The 16,949-nt window shown below is 36.3% G+C and overlaps 1 protein-coding gene across 2 annotated transcripts in view; it reads left to right on the forward strand.

Annotated features, from left to right (window-relative positions):
• The window catches only part of UVRAG (UV radiation resistance associated), a 320,861-nt gene that overhangs the window by 138,840 nt on the left and 165,072 nt on the right, over positions 1-16,949 (forward strand). For both annotated transcript variants that reach the window (XM_032427162.1, XM_032427163.1), the window contains one exon: positions 5,215-5,320. In XM_032427162.1, the coding sequence (XP_032283053.1) occupies positions 5,215-5,320 (106 nt within the window). The remainder of the gene's footprint in view (positions 1-5,214; positions 5,321-16,949) is intronic.

Here is a 16,949-nt window from a genome sequence, read left to right on the forward strand (position 1 = left end):
TAATTACAAGTTTAGTTTCTTTAACGGATAATGGCGATTCAGATTTTCTAATTCATTTGTTTGTTTTGGAAACTTGGGATTTTTTAAGCAATTTGACTATGTCATCTAAGTTTTTAAATTTTTTGGCGTATTGCTCATAATTTCCCAGTAATTCCTTTTAAATGTCTATAAGATCTAGTGATGTCTTTGCTTGTGTTCCTGATGTTGGTAATTTGTTTTTGGGCATTATTCTTTATTTCTCCTTCTCTATCACTTTTCACATCTACACCATCCTTCCTGTTCCCATTTTAATTTAGAATGATGCCAAACTTTTCCTAGGGAGGCTGTAATAACCACACTTCCTGTTTACAATCTTTCTTCTGTGTCCCATTTACCATCTTTTAGGAAGAAAGATCTTTCTAAAGTGCAAATGTAATTGAATCTTTTCTAGCTTAAAACTTTGATAATTTACTAATTTCTTCAGGAAAAAAAAAAATATATATATATATATGCTCCTTCCTATGAAATACAAAGTCATCAATGATAAGGTATCTGTTTGTCTCAATAGGTACCTGTCTTTTCTTATATTTACTTCTCCTTTATTATCTCTGCCCGCAGGCCATAAGGAAGTATACTGCCTTTCTAGAAGTATACTGCCTTTCTAGGGATTCTTCACCTAAAAACAGAATGCAGCATTTCAGATGTGATATGATCAATACTAAGACAAAAATTGTCTCCTAACTTCTCCTTTACTGAGACAATTGTTAATATTTGATTGGTATGGTCTCAATATTTATTATTTATTTGACATAATACCTTTTATTCAGTAGATTTTTATATTCACAGCACTATCTCACCCCAAAACATTATTTTAAAGCCCAGTTTCCATTTTACTATTATCTCAAAGCATATTAAGTAATATGGATGTGTCTATTTGCTCCAATCAGAGTACCACCTATCAGACAGCTATTTGATCCCTCCTCCTCAAACCCATGATAATGAGTTTATTTCAGCTTGGCAGTGTTAGTGTTGGTATTTGACCTGCCATCAGATGACTAGATGATGTGTATTTCTTTGTAGTATCATTTCATAGTTTGCAAAATGAAGAAACATTCCTCTGAAACTGTCTAGCTGGTTTGGAAGTAAAGCAGTTGTTTCTTTTCTTGTCAGTCCTTCACCTCCTCACCCCCAGGGGAATCAGGATGCCCTACGTTATATTTAAAAGCCTAAACACATCAAACTTTTATTCTTCTGTTGGGTTTGAAAGGGGGACGTTATTAGCTCTGTCTTGATGTAGCAGGGGCTCTGAAAGTCTATTTGGATAACACTGAAGATTGGAGGAAATGTGACTCTGTCTGTGTGTTTTAAGCCCCTAAGGTAAGATCAGAAAGCGTCTGGGGCAGTGAGAGCCAAATAGTTGAAGTCATACATTAATTATGGTCATGAATCATTTTTATTTTTAAAGTCTTTACCATTTGACAAGGTTGTTTGCATAGTACCAGTGAGTTTCAGGCAGCATTTTCCCCCTTTTAAAGTAACAGGCTATTTTGTTGATTTCTGCTCTGAGTTGATAATGCCTATTATTATTATTAGAATTCTGATAACTTTTTCAGTAAAAATTTCATGTTTCCTTACTTAAGTGAGTGGTCTTTATTTGATTTTTGTTTTGAATATAGTATTTTAAAGTTATAAATATAGAAAACTATCACCATAATTATTGAGTAATTTTTAAAAATTGAGGTAAAATTTACATACAGTGAAATGCATAGATCTTAACTTTAAATTCTGCATATAACTATGTACCCATACCCCAATAAAGATATATAGGACATTTCCATCACCTCAGGGAGTTCCCTTTGTTCCCCCTGTTTTCTGCCAGTCAGTCCCACCCCACATAGACAACTAGCAACTCTTGATTTCTGTCCCCATGGATTGCTTTTACCTGTTCTTGAACTATGTATAAATGGAATCATACAGTATACTTTTTGTTTCTGGCTTTTTTCACTCAACATAATGTTTTCGAGATTCATTCATATTGTTGTGTGATTCAATGTGTCTTCCTTTGTATTGATGAGTAGAATTTCATGATTATACCTCAGTTTGTTTATTAATTCTCCTGTTTGATAGACATTTGTGTTGTTTCTATGAACATTCTTCTACAGATCTTCTTGTGGACATATGTTTTTATATTTCTTTTTTTTTTTTTTTAAGATTTTATTTATTTATTTGAGAGAGAGAGAGAATGAGAGAGAACACATGAGAGGGGGGAGGGTCAGAGGGAGAAGCAGACTCCCTGCCGAGCAGGGAGCCCGATGTGGGACTTGATCCAGGGACTCCAGGATCATGACCTGAGCCGAAGGCAGTCGCTTAACCAACTGAGCCACCCAGGCGCCCTATGTTTTTATATTTCTTGAGTAAATGCTTAGGAGTAGAAATACTGGGTCATGGGTTAGATGGATGTTTAACTTTATAAAAACTGTTTTCCAAATGATAGTACTCTTTTACACTTTTACCAGTAATGTGTACAAGTTCCAGTTGTTCCACATCCTTGCAGTATTAGGTGTTGTCATTTTAATTTTAGCTATTCTAGCAGGTGTGACATGGTATCTCCTTATGATTTTAATTTGCATTTTCATGATGACCAAGATGTCGAGTACCTTTTGTTATACTTATTGGCCACTCTTATGTCACCTCTGTGAAGAATTTTACTTTTTTGCCCATTTTTAATTGGGTGGTCTTTTTGTTACTGATTTATAAGAGTTCTTCATATACTCCAGACACAGTCCTTTGTCAGATTGATGTTTTGCAAGTATTTTCTCCCAGTCTGTGGATTGCTTATCATTTTCTTTTTTTTTTTTTTTAAAGATTTTATTTATTTATTTGACAGAGAGAGACATAGTGAGAGAGGGAACACAAGCAGGGGGAGTGGGAGAGGGAGAAGCAGGCTTCCCGCGGAGCAGAGAGCCCGATGCGGGGCTCGATCCCAGGACCCTGGGATCATGACCTGAGCCGAAGGCAGACGCTTAACGACTGAGCCACCCAGGCACCCCTGCTTATCATTTTCTTAATGGCATCTTTAGATGAACAGACATTTTTTATTTTTGTGAGGTCCAATTTATCTATTTTTAATTTTATGGTTAGTGCTTTTCATGCCTTCTCTATGAAATCTTTACCTCCCCCGAGGTTTCAAGAGATTCTGTTTCTTCTACAAGTTTTATGATTTTAGGGTTTATGTTTACTGTGCTGTCCTTGAATTAATCTCATGTGCTGTGAGGTAGGGAATGAAATTAATTTTTCTTGCCTACATTTATCCAATGTTCCAGTACCATTTGTTTAGAAAACTTTCTTTTCTCCATTAATTTACCTAGGTTCCTTTGTCCAAAATCAATTGGCCATATATGTGTAGCTCTATTTATATAATCTTTACTCTGTTCCATTGATCTATGTTTTGATAGTTATGCTAGTACCATATTGTTTTGATTATGTAGTTTTATAAAAAAAAAGTTTATCTTGGTTTCTCTCTTCTAGATTCTTTGTTTTTCTGTATAAATTACAGTATCAGCTTCTTAATTTCTTTCAAAAAAATGAAAGCCTTTTGAGATTGGAATTGTGATTGTGGAACAATGACCCATATATAGAAATATAACAAATTTCTGTACATTGACCTTGTATCCTGTGACCTTATTAGTTTTAGTAGTTGTTTTGTAGATTACTAATGAAATTCATTTTCGGGGCGCCTGGGTGGCTCAGTCGTTAAGCGTCTACCTTCGGCTCAGGTCATGATCCCAGGGGCCTGGGATCGAGTCCCGCATCAGGCTCCCTGCTCGGCGGGGAGCCTGCTTCTCCCTCTCCTGCTCCCCCTGCTTGTGTTCCCTCTCTTGCTGTCTCTCTCTCTCTGTCAAATAAATAAATAAAAATCTTAAAAAAAAATATTTTAAAAAATTCATTTTCATTATATGAAAATCATGACATCTAAAAATAAAGACAATTTGTGTGTATGTATAAGAAATATATAATCTATATTTGAAGACCAAGAGACTAAGAAAAACACAAACCCATAATGAAAGCAAAAAAGAAAAATAGTTCTTAATTTTTTCAGTGTTCCTTGTTTCTTTTTTTTTTTTTTTTTTTAAAATTTTTTTTTTTTTTAGGGCGCCTGGGTGGCTCAGTCGGTTAGGCGACTGCCTTCGGCTCGGGTCATGATCCTGGAGTCCCGGGATCGAGTCCCGCATCGGACTCCCTGCTCGGCGGGGAGTCTGCTTCTCCCTCTGACCCTCCCCCTTCTCATGCTCTCTCTCTATCTCATTCTCTCTCTAAAATAAATAAATTTCATCTTTTCTATTTTTTTTTTTTTTTAAAGATTTTATTTATTTATTTGACAGAGAGAGACATAGCGAGAGAGGGAACACAAGCAGGAGGAATAGGAGAGGGAGAAGCAGGCTTCCCGCGGAGCAGGGAGCCCGATGTGGGGCTCGATCCCAGGGTCCTGGGATCACGACCTGAGCCGAAGGCAGACGCTTAACGACTGAGCCACCCAGGCGCCCTGCAGTGTTCCTTGTTTCAAAGTGGCTGTTGCTGCTGTAACTAGGATTATTGTTAATTCATTTTTTTCTTTGTGTATCGCCATAACTAATATTCAGCCTTGTTATCAGTGATGTTCTCCTGGTGACTTTAGCACTCCACTTAATTTCTCTGGGCCTCAGTTTTCACCTTTCTAACATGATAGGATTCAACCAGATTCTTCTCTATAAAAAAAAAAAATTATTTATCTATTTGAGAGAGAGACCATTGGGGGAGGGGCAGAGGGAGAGAATCTTCAAGCAGACTCCCTTCTGAGTGTGGAGCCTGACTGCGGGCTTCATCCCTTGACCCATGAGATCATGAGCTGAGCTGAAACCAAGAGCCAGGTGCTTAACGAAGTGAGCCACCCAGGAGCCTCTCAGATTATTTTTCTAAGGTGTCTTCCAGACTCCTGTGAGTTCGCCATTTTAACTCTCAATATATCAGAGGTGGGCAGGCAGGCAGGCATAGAAAGGGTGTTTTTAGGATCCATAGTAATCCCTGTTCATTTCATTATAAATATGCTAGGGAATTATGAAATGATCAGTTTGAGTTGATTACTAGTTCTGCGTATCCTGGAAGGTTTGTCCTCATTTTGTTCCATTTATGTCTGTTGCTCTGTGTTAAGAGTTTATAGTTAACTCACTTAAATTTTTCTGCAACTTTTATTTCTAGGCTTCATAGAGCCCAGTGTGCAATTAAACAGACTCAGGTAACTGTTCAGAAAATTGGAAAGGAAATTGAAGAAAAGCTAAGGCTCACATCTACAAGCAATGAACTGGTAGGTTTTTAAATATATTTACTTATTTAGACTCTTTGATTTCTAAATGTGATCATCATATTCTTCTTATATTAATTTTTTTTCAAAAAGCTTTAGGTAGTTATTTTTTCTCTTAATGTTTTGCTGAGACTTATGTTGGCATTTAAATGTTGGAAAACACTTTCCTATTTCCTAATAATCTAACATGCAAAGTGCCTGCTTTTTGCTGCTAGATGAAACTTTAGATTACATACAGTTACTTAGAAAATAATTAAAAGTTATTTTATTAATGTCTTATCAATGTGAACTCTAGACATGAACTATATATTGAATAAGAAATAGCTGCCAGAAGGAAAAAAAATTTAGGGTCTAATCTCATTTTAAAACATGAATTTAGAGCTACCCTACAACCCTGCAATGGCACTACTGGATATTTACCCCAAAGATACAAATGTAGTGATCCAAAGGGACACATCCACCCCAATGTTTATAGCAGCAATGTCCACAATAGCCAAACTATGGAAAGAGCCTAGATGTCCATCAACAGGTGAATGGATAAAGAAGATGTGGTATATATATACAATGGAATATTACGCAGCCATCAAAAAAAAAAAAGAAATCTTGCCATTTGCAATGACGTGGATGGAACTAGAGGGTATTATGCCAAGCGAAATAAGTCAATCAGAGAAAGACAAGTATCATATGATCTCACTGATATGAGGAATTTGAGAAAAAAGATAGAGGATCATAGGGGAAGGGAGGGAAAAATGAAACAAGATGAAACCGGAGAGGGAGACAAACCGTAAGAGACTTTTAATCTCAGGAAACAAACTGAGGGTTGCGGGAGTGGAGGGGGGTGGGAGGGATGGGGTGGCTGGGTGATGGACATTGGGGAGGGTAGGTACTATGGTGAGCACTGTGAATTGTGTAAGACTGATGAATCACAGACCTGTACCCCTGAAACAAATAATGTATTATATGTTATAAAAAAAAGAAATAAAAGATGAATTTAAAATTATTGGAGTGAACTTAATAGGTTGGTTTATGGGCAGTGTTCTCTTTTGGGAAAGATGCCTTTAATTAGCATTTCCAAAGAAATAGAAATTCCAACCCAAATGGACAGATTTAAGATATTAGTATAATTTGGGGTTGCTTTATACTCTTTCTAGTGGAGAAAAAAAATATTAATTTTGGAATAAAGATTCTGCCTTTTTAAGCAGAACAGTAGGCATAACAAATAAATTGAACTTTTTTCAAAATGAAGCCACATGGCTTTTGATGAAATTTTTGTTATGGATTATGATAGTTAAAATATAATTCAAATCCTCAAATTAAGCCCTAACTAAAAAACTTTAAGTATTTATTTGTACAAACTCATTCTCATACATAGGCAGTATCTTCCAGTTGTCATTTATAGCACTATCAACTTAGGAGAAGACCTTTTTACCTCCAAACAAACATTCTGTATTATCTTGAAGATTTACCCAAGATAGTAATTTAATAGATGAACTATGGAAACACAGTGCAGTTAACCACCAACACAGACTTCTTTCTCATGGCATTTGAAGTGAATGGATGATGATGTATTTAAACTATATAAAATTGCTGATTTTGACCCATAAATGGTAGTTTCATATAATTCAACCTGATGTTAAAATGGCTAGTGCTGTACCTGACACAGAGCGGGCATACAAAATATGGTAGCTACAATAACTGTAGTAGTAATGCTTATCCATATGACTTTGCTTGCCTATGGAAAATCTTCTGTTTTGGAGAAGCTGTTAAACCACCTCTTGTTTTTTTTTTTTTTTAATTTTATTATGTTATGTTAGTCACCACACAATACATCATTAGTTTTTGATGTAGTGATCCACGATCCATTGTTTTCGTATAACACCCAGTGCTCCATGCAGTACATGCCCTCCTTAATACCCATCACCCGGCTAACCAATCCCCTCTCCCCCCTCCCCTCTAAAACCCTGTTTGTTTCTCAGAGTCCATAGTCTCTCATGGTTCATCTCTCCCTCCAATTCCCCCCGCCCATTTTTCCCTTCCTTCTCTTAACCACATCTTGTTTTAACTCAGCCTCAGTAAAGGAAGAAAACCCAGACCACAAATATATTGGAAAAGGAGAAAAAGCAGCTAATTTTAAGCCTTTCTGTAGTGTACAGAAATGCCACATTTTTAGAACCTTTGTCCGAGGAGAAATTGCTAGGGTTTTTTATTTTCATCTCCCAAGGCAAGACTGGGAAATTACTTATTTCATTAAATGACAGCATATGTTTTGTCTCAGTATGGAAAAATGTATGTTTAATCCTATTTTTCTAAAATATAAGTGGTGACACACAGAGCAAGGTGATAGAATGTGTGAGTTTAAAGAGGTCAGGTTCAGAGGTTCACTGTGTGTTTTTACGCTGCCTGGTCAACATAGAAAAGAATCGTTGATTTTTGAACTGAAAGTGAACCTAGACATCATCTAGTTCCCATATAACTTCACTAAAACCAACCCTCCTCAGTATAGTCTGTCCCCTTCCCTGTTATATTTTTCTCCGTAGTATTTATTACCCTTTAACATGGCAGATATTTTACATATTTTATTTGTCTGTCTCTCTAAACTCTTTGTCCGTGTTTCTTCACTACTGTATTCACTAGTGTCTAGAAAGTGCTTAACACATAGTAGGTCCTCAATAAATATTGAGTTAGGAATGAATCTAGCATGTTAAATAACAAAATTCAACCATGTAAATTTGAATATCTACTTGGCTTTTTCAAATCATTCGTGAATCAATGGGGCGACACCTCTTCTAGCAAGTAGAGAGGAGCTCCGAAGAGTCCTACAAAATGCAAGGTTTTTATAGAAGGAGGGTAGGGGCAAGAAAGTTATTAACAAAAGAAAAGGATCGGTTCAGGCAAGGCCACTTTCTAGGGATAAAAGCAAGGTGTCTTATCTTATGGATTGCCTCATCTTTTTTGTGGAGATAGAGAGTGCCGAAGGGGCAAACTTATTGGCACAGTTTGAAAAAATTCTTGGCTGGCCAGATAAGACTACATTTCTAGAGGAGGTTAGTTTGGGAACTTGGTCTAAGTGACACCATTTTGAGCCTGTATTTTGTCTTTTTATTTATTTATTTTTTAAACAAGCATAAAAACAAGGATTAAACTCTTAAAAAAGGATGGAGAATGAGGCCTGAAGAAAGGAAGCAACTTTCCCATAATCATTGGACAAGTAGAGACAAATTTTGGTTTACTTGTCTTCTTTCAGGGAATAATGCCATTTACTTGTTAATTTTCTACTTTAAGACTTACCTGTAGCAAATTAGAAACCTTTACTCTTACCTTTTTTCCTCATTCCCTTTCTAAGTTGGCCCAAGGTCATTATACTTCAACCCAAGCATTTTCAATTTTTAAGAATTGACTTTAATTTTAGCCTATGTATAGGGGCACGTGGGTTGCTCAGTCAGTTAAGCATCTGCCTTTGGCTCACGTTGTGGTCCCAGGGTCCTGGGACTGAGCCCTACATCAGGCTCCCTGCTCAGTGGGGAGCCTGCTTCTCCTTCTCCCTCTGCCTCTCCCTCTGGCTTGTGCTCTCTCTTGCTCACTCTCTCTCTCTCTCAAATAAGTAAATAAATAAATAAGTAAATACAATAATTTTAGCCTATGTATAATCAGTCAGAAGGCATACTTGATGCTGAAAGAAATCAGAATACTTTGTAAGACCAACTGTAACTACCTCTGTTTTTAGTAATTGAGTTCATACTTGATGGCTTTTAAAGATTTTGCATCTTCTCACACTACATCAATAGCTAACATATCTTTTTGACATTTAACTATGTTTCTTATGAAATTTCTGCTGTTGTCATCTTGAATTTTTGCTTACATGTTTTGGATTTTGTCAGGTGCCTTTCCTATATCTGTTGATAATTGTATTTTTTTCCATATTCTTGTATTATGATGGTAAAATACATTGATTAATTTTTGAATGTTAATCCAACATTGCATTTTTGGAGAAAGCCCCTCTTGTTCATGAGGAATTATTCAGATTCAATTTGCTAAAATGTCTAAAGGATTTTTTTAAAAGATTTTATTTAAAAAAATTTTTAAAGTTTTTTAAAAAGTAAATAATAAATAAAAATGAATAAATAAATAAAATATAAAATAAATAAAAAGATTTTTATTTATTTGAGAGAGAGAGTGAGCGAGAGAGAGAGAGTGAGAGAGAGCAAGCATGAGCAGGGGAAAAGTAGAGGGAGAGGGAGAAGCAGACTCCCCGCTGAGCAGGGAGCCTGATGCTCTGGGATTCCAGGATCATGACCTGAGCCAAAGGCAGACGCTTAACCGGCTGAGCCACCCTGGTGCCCCCATTTAAAGTATTTTTGCATCTATATTCATGGGGGATATTGGTCTGTAGTTTTGTTTTCTTATAATCTGTTTGTCTGGTTTTGTTGTCAGGGTGATGTTGGCCATAACTAGTGATTTGGGAAGTGTTTTTTCTTCTGTTTCCTAGAAGAATATGTGTAGAATTGTGTGTAGAATTGGAATTATTTCTTAAATGTTTGGTAGAATTTTCCAGTGAAGCCATCTGGACCTGGAATTTTCTTTGTGGGTTTTGAACTAGGAATTCAGTTCTTGAATAGTTGTGGGTTATTGAAGTTATCTGCTTCTTGAGTGAGCTTAGGTAGCTTATGTCTTTCAAGCATTTGTCCATTTCATTTAAGAGGTTAGTCTTTAATTTTAGCTATTCTCGTGGGTGTGTAGTGTTTTCTTATTTTAGTTTATAATTGCATTTCAATGATAAACATTTTTTATATCTTTATTGGTCACTTGTGTATTCTTTAAGAGGTGTAAGTTTAAGGGGGGTGGGAGGATGGGTTAGCCTGGTGATGGGTACTGGGGAGGGCACGTTCTGCATGGAGCACTGGGTGTTATGCACAAACAATGAATCATGGAACACTATATCTAAAACTAATGATGTAATGTATGGGGATTAACATAACAATAAAAAAATTAAAAAAAAAAGAGGTGTAAGTTTAAGTACTTTTGCCCATTAAAAAAAATAAACTATTTAGATTTACAGAACACTTGCAAAGATAGTTCAGAGAGTTTCCATTTGACTTTAATCTGGTTTCCCTTAATATAAACGTCTTCTATAACCATGTTACATTTGACATGGTACATTATCAAACCAAGAAGTTAACATTGATATATTACCATTAACTGGAGGCTTTATTCAGGTTTCACCAGTGTTTCCACTAATGTCTTTCTTTTAAATAAATAAACTTTATTTTACAACAGTAGTAGATTTATAGAATTATTACAGAGATGGTACAAAGAGTATACCTTACAGCCAATTTCTCCTGTTATTAACATTTACCTTAATGTTAGAGTTAATGAACCTGTACTGATAAATTATCATTCACTAAAATCCATGCTTTCTTCAGATTTCCTTAATTCTCACCTAAAGTTCTTTTCTGTTCCAGAATCCCATGCAGGAAACCATATTACATTTAGTAGTCATGCTTCCTTAGACTCTTCTTGGATGTGAAAATTTCTCAGGCTTTCATTGTTTTTATTTTATTTTATTTTATTTTTTTTTAAAGATTTTATTTATTTATTCATGAGAGACAGAGAGAGATGCAGAGGGAGAAGCAGGCTCCCAAGGAGCAGAGAGCCCGATGCGGGACTCAATCCCAGGACCCTGGGATCATGACCTGAGCCGAAGGCAGACGCTTAACCATCTGAGCCACCCAGGCGCCCAGGCTTTCATTGTTTTTAATGACTTTGACAATTTTGAGGATTACTAGTCAGATATTTTATAGAATATCCCCTGATTGGGATTTGTCTGATATTTTGCCGTGATTAGCCTAGATTCTGATATCCTTTTTTTTTTGTTCCAGTATCCAGCGCAGGATACCACATTGAATTTAGTCATGCCTTCCTAGGCTTCTCTGATCTATGACAGTTTCTCATTCCTTCCTATATTTAATCAGTGTTGATATTTACCTGAATCACTACTTGGTTAAGGTAGTATCCCCCAAGTTTATCCACTATACTCCTTTGGAGTATCCTTTCCATGCTGAATTTTTTGAAAGCAAGATACTAATAAGTCCAGCCTTCACTCCAGTGGAGGGGACTTGCGTTCCACCTCCTAGAGGGGAGACTGCTTACTTATGTATGTTATTTTGAATTCTTTGTGAGGAAGATTTGCCCCCCCCCATTTATTTATTCATTCAGTCATTTACTTATTAGTATGAACTTGAATATATTTATTTTATACTTTAGGTTATAATTGAATACTATGTCATTTATATTCTTGCTCAACTTATGGCATCGATAGCTCTTTCAGGTTTCCTCCTGTGTCCTTTTGACATGCCTCTCTTTTTTGTTTGTTTTTTAAAGCACTTCCTTCATTTCTGGCACTATATGATCCACGCTTATCTTGTATTTCCCCTGTCTCATCCCTGAATGAGCCCTTTTCCCAAGAAGTCCTGTTCCTTTCATTAGGTAATGGTATTTAGAAACAAGAGCTGGGCACTGGGTGTGCTTATGGCTACTGGGTTGTAACTGCGTCTAGGCCCTCTCAGTGGACAGAGCTGGTATATGCAAGTATCTGTCTCTATATATGTGTTAAAACTAAACAGGAGTTGTACTAATACCTTCAACTTTAACACCACAGAGTTCATTCTCATCCTTTACTTTTATTTGTAGTATCTTTTTCTGTTAGTGAGAAACCTGGCTCCCATTATCTGTAATTTATTTACATATTTTTTCAGTCCTAGTATACATGTAAAGTAGTTTCATATTTTTCCCCTCATTTTAAATGGGATTTCTGTCTTCTTGTGTTAAAGAGAGGGGGAAGGGAGAGGGAGAGAGAGAGGAGGAGAGAGTGTGTGTATATGTACACATTTGCATGTATATTTGTATTTTTCTTTTTTCTGGATACACGTCCTTTTTCTGATATGTATGTTGGGAATATTTTCTTAATGTTCTGTGGTTTGCCTTTTCATGTTCTTAATGATGCCTTCTAAAGAGCAAAAGTTTAAAAGTCTAATGAAATACAATGTATTTTTTTAAAGACTTTATTTATTTGACAGAGAGAGACACAGCGAGAAAGGGAACACAAGCAGGGGGAGCGGGAGAGGGAGAAGCAGGCGTCCTACAGAGCAGGGAGCCCGATGCGGGGGCTTGATCCCAACACCCTGGGATCATGACCTGAGCCGAAGGCAGTTGCTTAATGACTGAACCACCCAGGCGCCCCAATACAATGTACTTTTTAATGTTATTTTGTAGTAGGGCTTTTTGTTTTCTTTATAAGAAATCTTCGACTAACCTAAAGTTGCATCAATTTCTTCTGTGTTTTGTTATAGAAGTTTTGTAGTTTGGGGCTTGACATTTAGATCTATGATCCATCTCAAGCTAGCTTTTTTTTTTTTTAAGATTTTATTTTATTTATTTATTTGAAAGAAAGAGAGAGAACACAAGAGGGGGTACAGTCAGAGGGAGAAGCAGACTCCCTGCCGAGCAGGGAGCCCAATGCAGGACTCGATCCTGATGGGATCCTGACCTGAGCCGAAGGCAGTCGCTTAACCAGGTGAGCCACCCAGGCACCCTCAAGCTAGTTTTTTTGTAAAAGTTCAGGGTTCTTTTGTTCTATATAAATATACAGTTAATTTAACATCGTTTGTTGAACAGTCTTTCCTAATTTAATTGTTTTGAAATGTTTGTCCAAAATCAATTGACCAAGTATGTTTTCATCTATTTCTGGATTCTCTGTTTTGTTCCACCGATCTATATGTCTATCTTTCACCAATACCAAAGTTTCTTAGAGATATGTTGTCTTAAAACCAGGTAGGGCAAGTCCTCCAATTTTGTTCATTTTATATAAGTTCCCATGGGTTCTTTGTATTTCCAAGTGAAATGAGAATCAGCTTATCCATTTCTTAAAAAAAAAAAAGCCTGGGGGGTGCCTGGGGGACTCAGTCGTTAAGCGTCTGCCTTCGGCTCAGATCATGATCCCCCGGGGTCCTGGGATCGAGCCCCGCATCGGGCTCCCTGCTCGGCGGGAAGCCTGCTTCTCCCTCTGCCACTCCCCCTGCTTGTGTTCCCTCTCTTGCTGTGTCTCTCTCTCTTCAAATAAATAAATAAAATCTTAAAAAAAAAAAAAAAGCCTGTTGCAGTTTTAATAAGGATTTGTAGATCAATTTGTGGAGAATTGCCATCTTAGCAATAATGAGTTCCCCAGTCCATTGAACATGGCATATATCTCTTTTATAGACTTTTCTTTAATTCTCTCAATATCTTGTAGCTTTCACTGTAAAGATTTTGGGCATCTTTTATTAGAGTTATTCCTAAGTATTTTTTTGGGGGGGCATTCTTGCAAATGGGATTGTTTTTGAATTTTTGTTTCTTACCTGTTTGTTGCTAGTAGGAAGGAATACAGTTCTTACTAATTTATTAACCTAGTATCTTGCAGTCTTGTTCTATTAACTTTTTAGTTCTCGTAGTTATTTTGTATATTTATTGGGATTTTTCTATGTAAACAATCATACCTGCAAACTTAGACTGCATTGTGTGCTTTATTATTTAATTTTTCTGAGTTATTTCAATAGCTAGAACATACAGTACAATATCAAATAAAAGTAATACAAGTGGAAATCCTTTCTTTGTTCCTGATCACGGGGGGAAATGATTCCTCCTTTCTTAAGTATAATGGTAGTAATGCCTTTTATTGGTGTTAGGAAGTTCCCTCTTATTCCTAGTTTCTGAGAGTTTTTATCATGAATGGATATTGAATTTTGTCAAATGCTTTTTCTGGATCTATTGAAATAATCATGTGATTTTTCTCCTTGATTCTCCATAATTTAATTTCAGATGTTTAACATTACATTTCTGGAATAAACCTGAATTGGTTACAATATATACTCTTTTTTTTTTTTTTTTTTTTGTATCTTGCTGGATTTGATCTGGAAATAATTTAAGGGGTTTTATGCTATATTTATTAGGGATGTTGAAATACAGTGTTTTAAATTACTTTATCAGATTGGTATTAGGATTATGGTAGCCTGGTCAAATTAGTTGAACAGTGTTCCTTTTTCCTGTTCCATCTTGACCAGAAGCAGAAGTCTCTGCTTTTAATATTTTCTAGTCCTCTGCTGAGATTTCATCTTTGTATTCATTATGAGAGTATTTTACTTTTTCTGGGATTGACAGATTTCATATCTTTTTATTCATTATAAGAATATTTTACTTTTTCTTACTCAGCATATTTATAATAGTGGCTTTAAAGTCTTTGTATGAGGGCGCCTGGGTGACTCAGTCGTTTAGCGTCTACCTTCGGCTCAGGTCATGATCCCAGGGTCCTGGGATCGAGCCCCGCACTGGGCTCCTTGCTCAGCAGGGAGGCCTGCTTCTCCCTCTCCCACTCCCCCTGCTTGTGTTCCCTCTCTCGCTGTCTCTCTCTCTGTCAAAAAATGAATAAAAATCTTAAAAAAAAAAAAAGTCTTTGTACGATAATTCTAACATCTGGGTTATCTTGGGGTTGGCATATGTTGGTTGTCTTTTCCCTAGAGAGTGAGTCACATTTTCCTGACTATTCATATATTGGGTAATACTGCATAGTATCCTGGACAATGTGAATGTAATTTTGTGGAATCTCTGGATTTTGTTACTTTCCTCTGAAGAACATTGATGTTTTCATTTTAGCAAGTAGTTAACTTGGTTAGGCTCAAACTCATGCCTGCAATGGACATTGGCTCAGATTTCATTCAGTTCAGTACTTTTACCCTTAGGCCCAGCTGCTTTCTGTTTGCCTCGTACATGTGTGGTTTAGGATTCAGAGATTCATATTGAATTTAAACAGAATCTGGGGTGTCCATTCTCTGGCTTCCCCCATTCTGGTGGCCTTGATTGTGTGATCTCTTTCCCCTGGTTCCTCTGGCCAAAAAGATAGTTGTCTTTCACTGGAGTTTGACTGCAGCCACCCTCAGGAAAAAGCTACAGAAAAGGGGAAATTCACGCTGTGTATTGGTTGCTTGCACCAGGTTGAGTCTCTCCAGAATTTACCTGTCACTGATCAATCTCCAGAATCCTCAAGTAGTAGCTTTTTGTATTTTATCGAGTCTAGAGCTGTGATTTATGAGAGGACCAGTTTGCTCATTCTCTTATAGCAGAAGTAGAACTTGTGTATGTTTTATTATTATATATCTTTTGCTTTATCTTCCTAGCTGGACCTGGGTTCTAGGCCTTATATTGCCACTGAGTCTATGAAATTACTGGGTTGGATTAAGTATTTTCTAAGGAAATATTTTCCCTTTCTTAGTGGTTGAGAAGGTGTAAGTGCAATAGAAAGAACCTACAAATGACATTTAAAAGCAAATTTGTTCTCATAGGACAACTGCCATAGTTGTAAAACTTTTTTTCCAGATTGTTCATTATTTCCAGGTTTTATGGGAAAACTAATACAGAGAATGTGCCTTAACCCACCATTCTCAAACTTTTTGGTCTCAAGACTCCTTTATGCTCTTAAAAATTATTAAGACCTCAAAGAACTTAGCATATATCTGTTGATGATGCCTAAGTTAATAAAAGACAGATGGATTCTCACATTTATTTCTGCAATCAATCTGTTGTGATACCACAAATCTTAGAGACTCTGGAAAGCTCTGCTATACAGTTATGAGAAAATGAGAGTGAAAAAGGGAGATAACAGCTTAGTAGTATTGTGAAAATATTTTTGATCTCACAGACTCTGAAATGGTCTCAGAAATTCTCATGGTTTCCTGGACCATGCTTTGAGAACATTTTGTCTAAGACTTTTTAGCTCCAATGTGATCTAAAGAAAATTGCTTCCTTTAGTATGTCATTTACAAATTAGTCTGTCATTCGGAAATGAATCTTTAACATTGCCCATCATTGTCTTTGTAAAGACCCATAAATAGGAATGTGTCTGCTTGCAAATAGATGAAACTGTCTGTGATTTTAAGAACATGTTGTATAAAAACACTAAAATCCAATTAAAAGTGATCCATTGGAGATGCACATGTGACATTAACTAGGAGTAAACAGATAAATGGAACACAGGAAAAAAAAAAAGAAGATACTTATAGAACATTAAGGTCTTTGAGCTCTTGTGTTAGATGCATTAGAAAGGAAGAAGAACCAGATCCCACTTGGGCAGGTTTGTTTACTCTACTCATCAGAAATTAGAGCCAACCATCCTGGTTTTGAATGACTTGACACATTTCTGTAAGTGGGCCAGTTTCTGCATATGGACCATAACACAAACACACTGTAAACATGCCTTCCTGTATTAGTTTAGTATTTAGATTAACTTGTACCCTTGGTTCTTTGATTCTAGAAAATATTTCCCAATTTGAGTGTATACCCTGGAATAGAGCAGATTAACCCTCTAAGTAGACATATCTCTGTGTTCTGTGAAAAGTTGTTTTCCTGTTTTCGTTTTTTGTTTTTCCTCGGCCCAGGTAGAATTCAGTTTGCATATTTTATGGAGAAATTCAAGTTAGGAAGATTGAACACTTCTTTGTGGGAAAAGATTGCTTCCTACGAATTTATGTATTTTTTCTCAGTGATGTAAAAACACACTAACATGTCATGATCACACTATTGAATTACTAAAGAAACCCAAATTGTTTCT

The sequence above is a fragment of the Phoca vitulina genome, unplaced genomic scaffold, assembly GCF_004348235.1.
Source record: "Phoca vitulina isolate PV1807 unplaced genomic scaffold, GSC_HSeal_1.0 scaffold36, whole genome shotgun sequence".
In the NCBI taxonomy this organism is placed as follows: domain Eukaryota; kingdom Metazoa; phylum Chordata; class Mammalia; order Carnivora; family Phocidae; genus Phoca; species Phoca vitulina.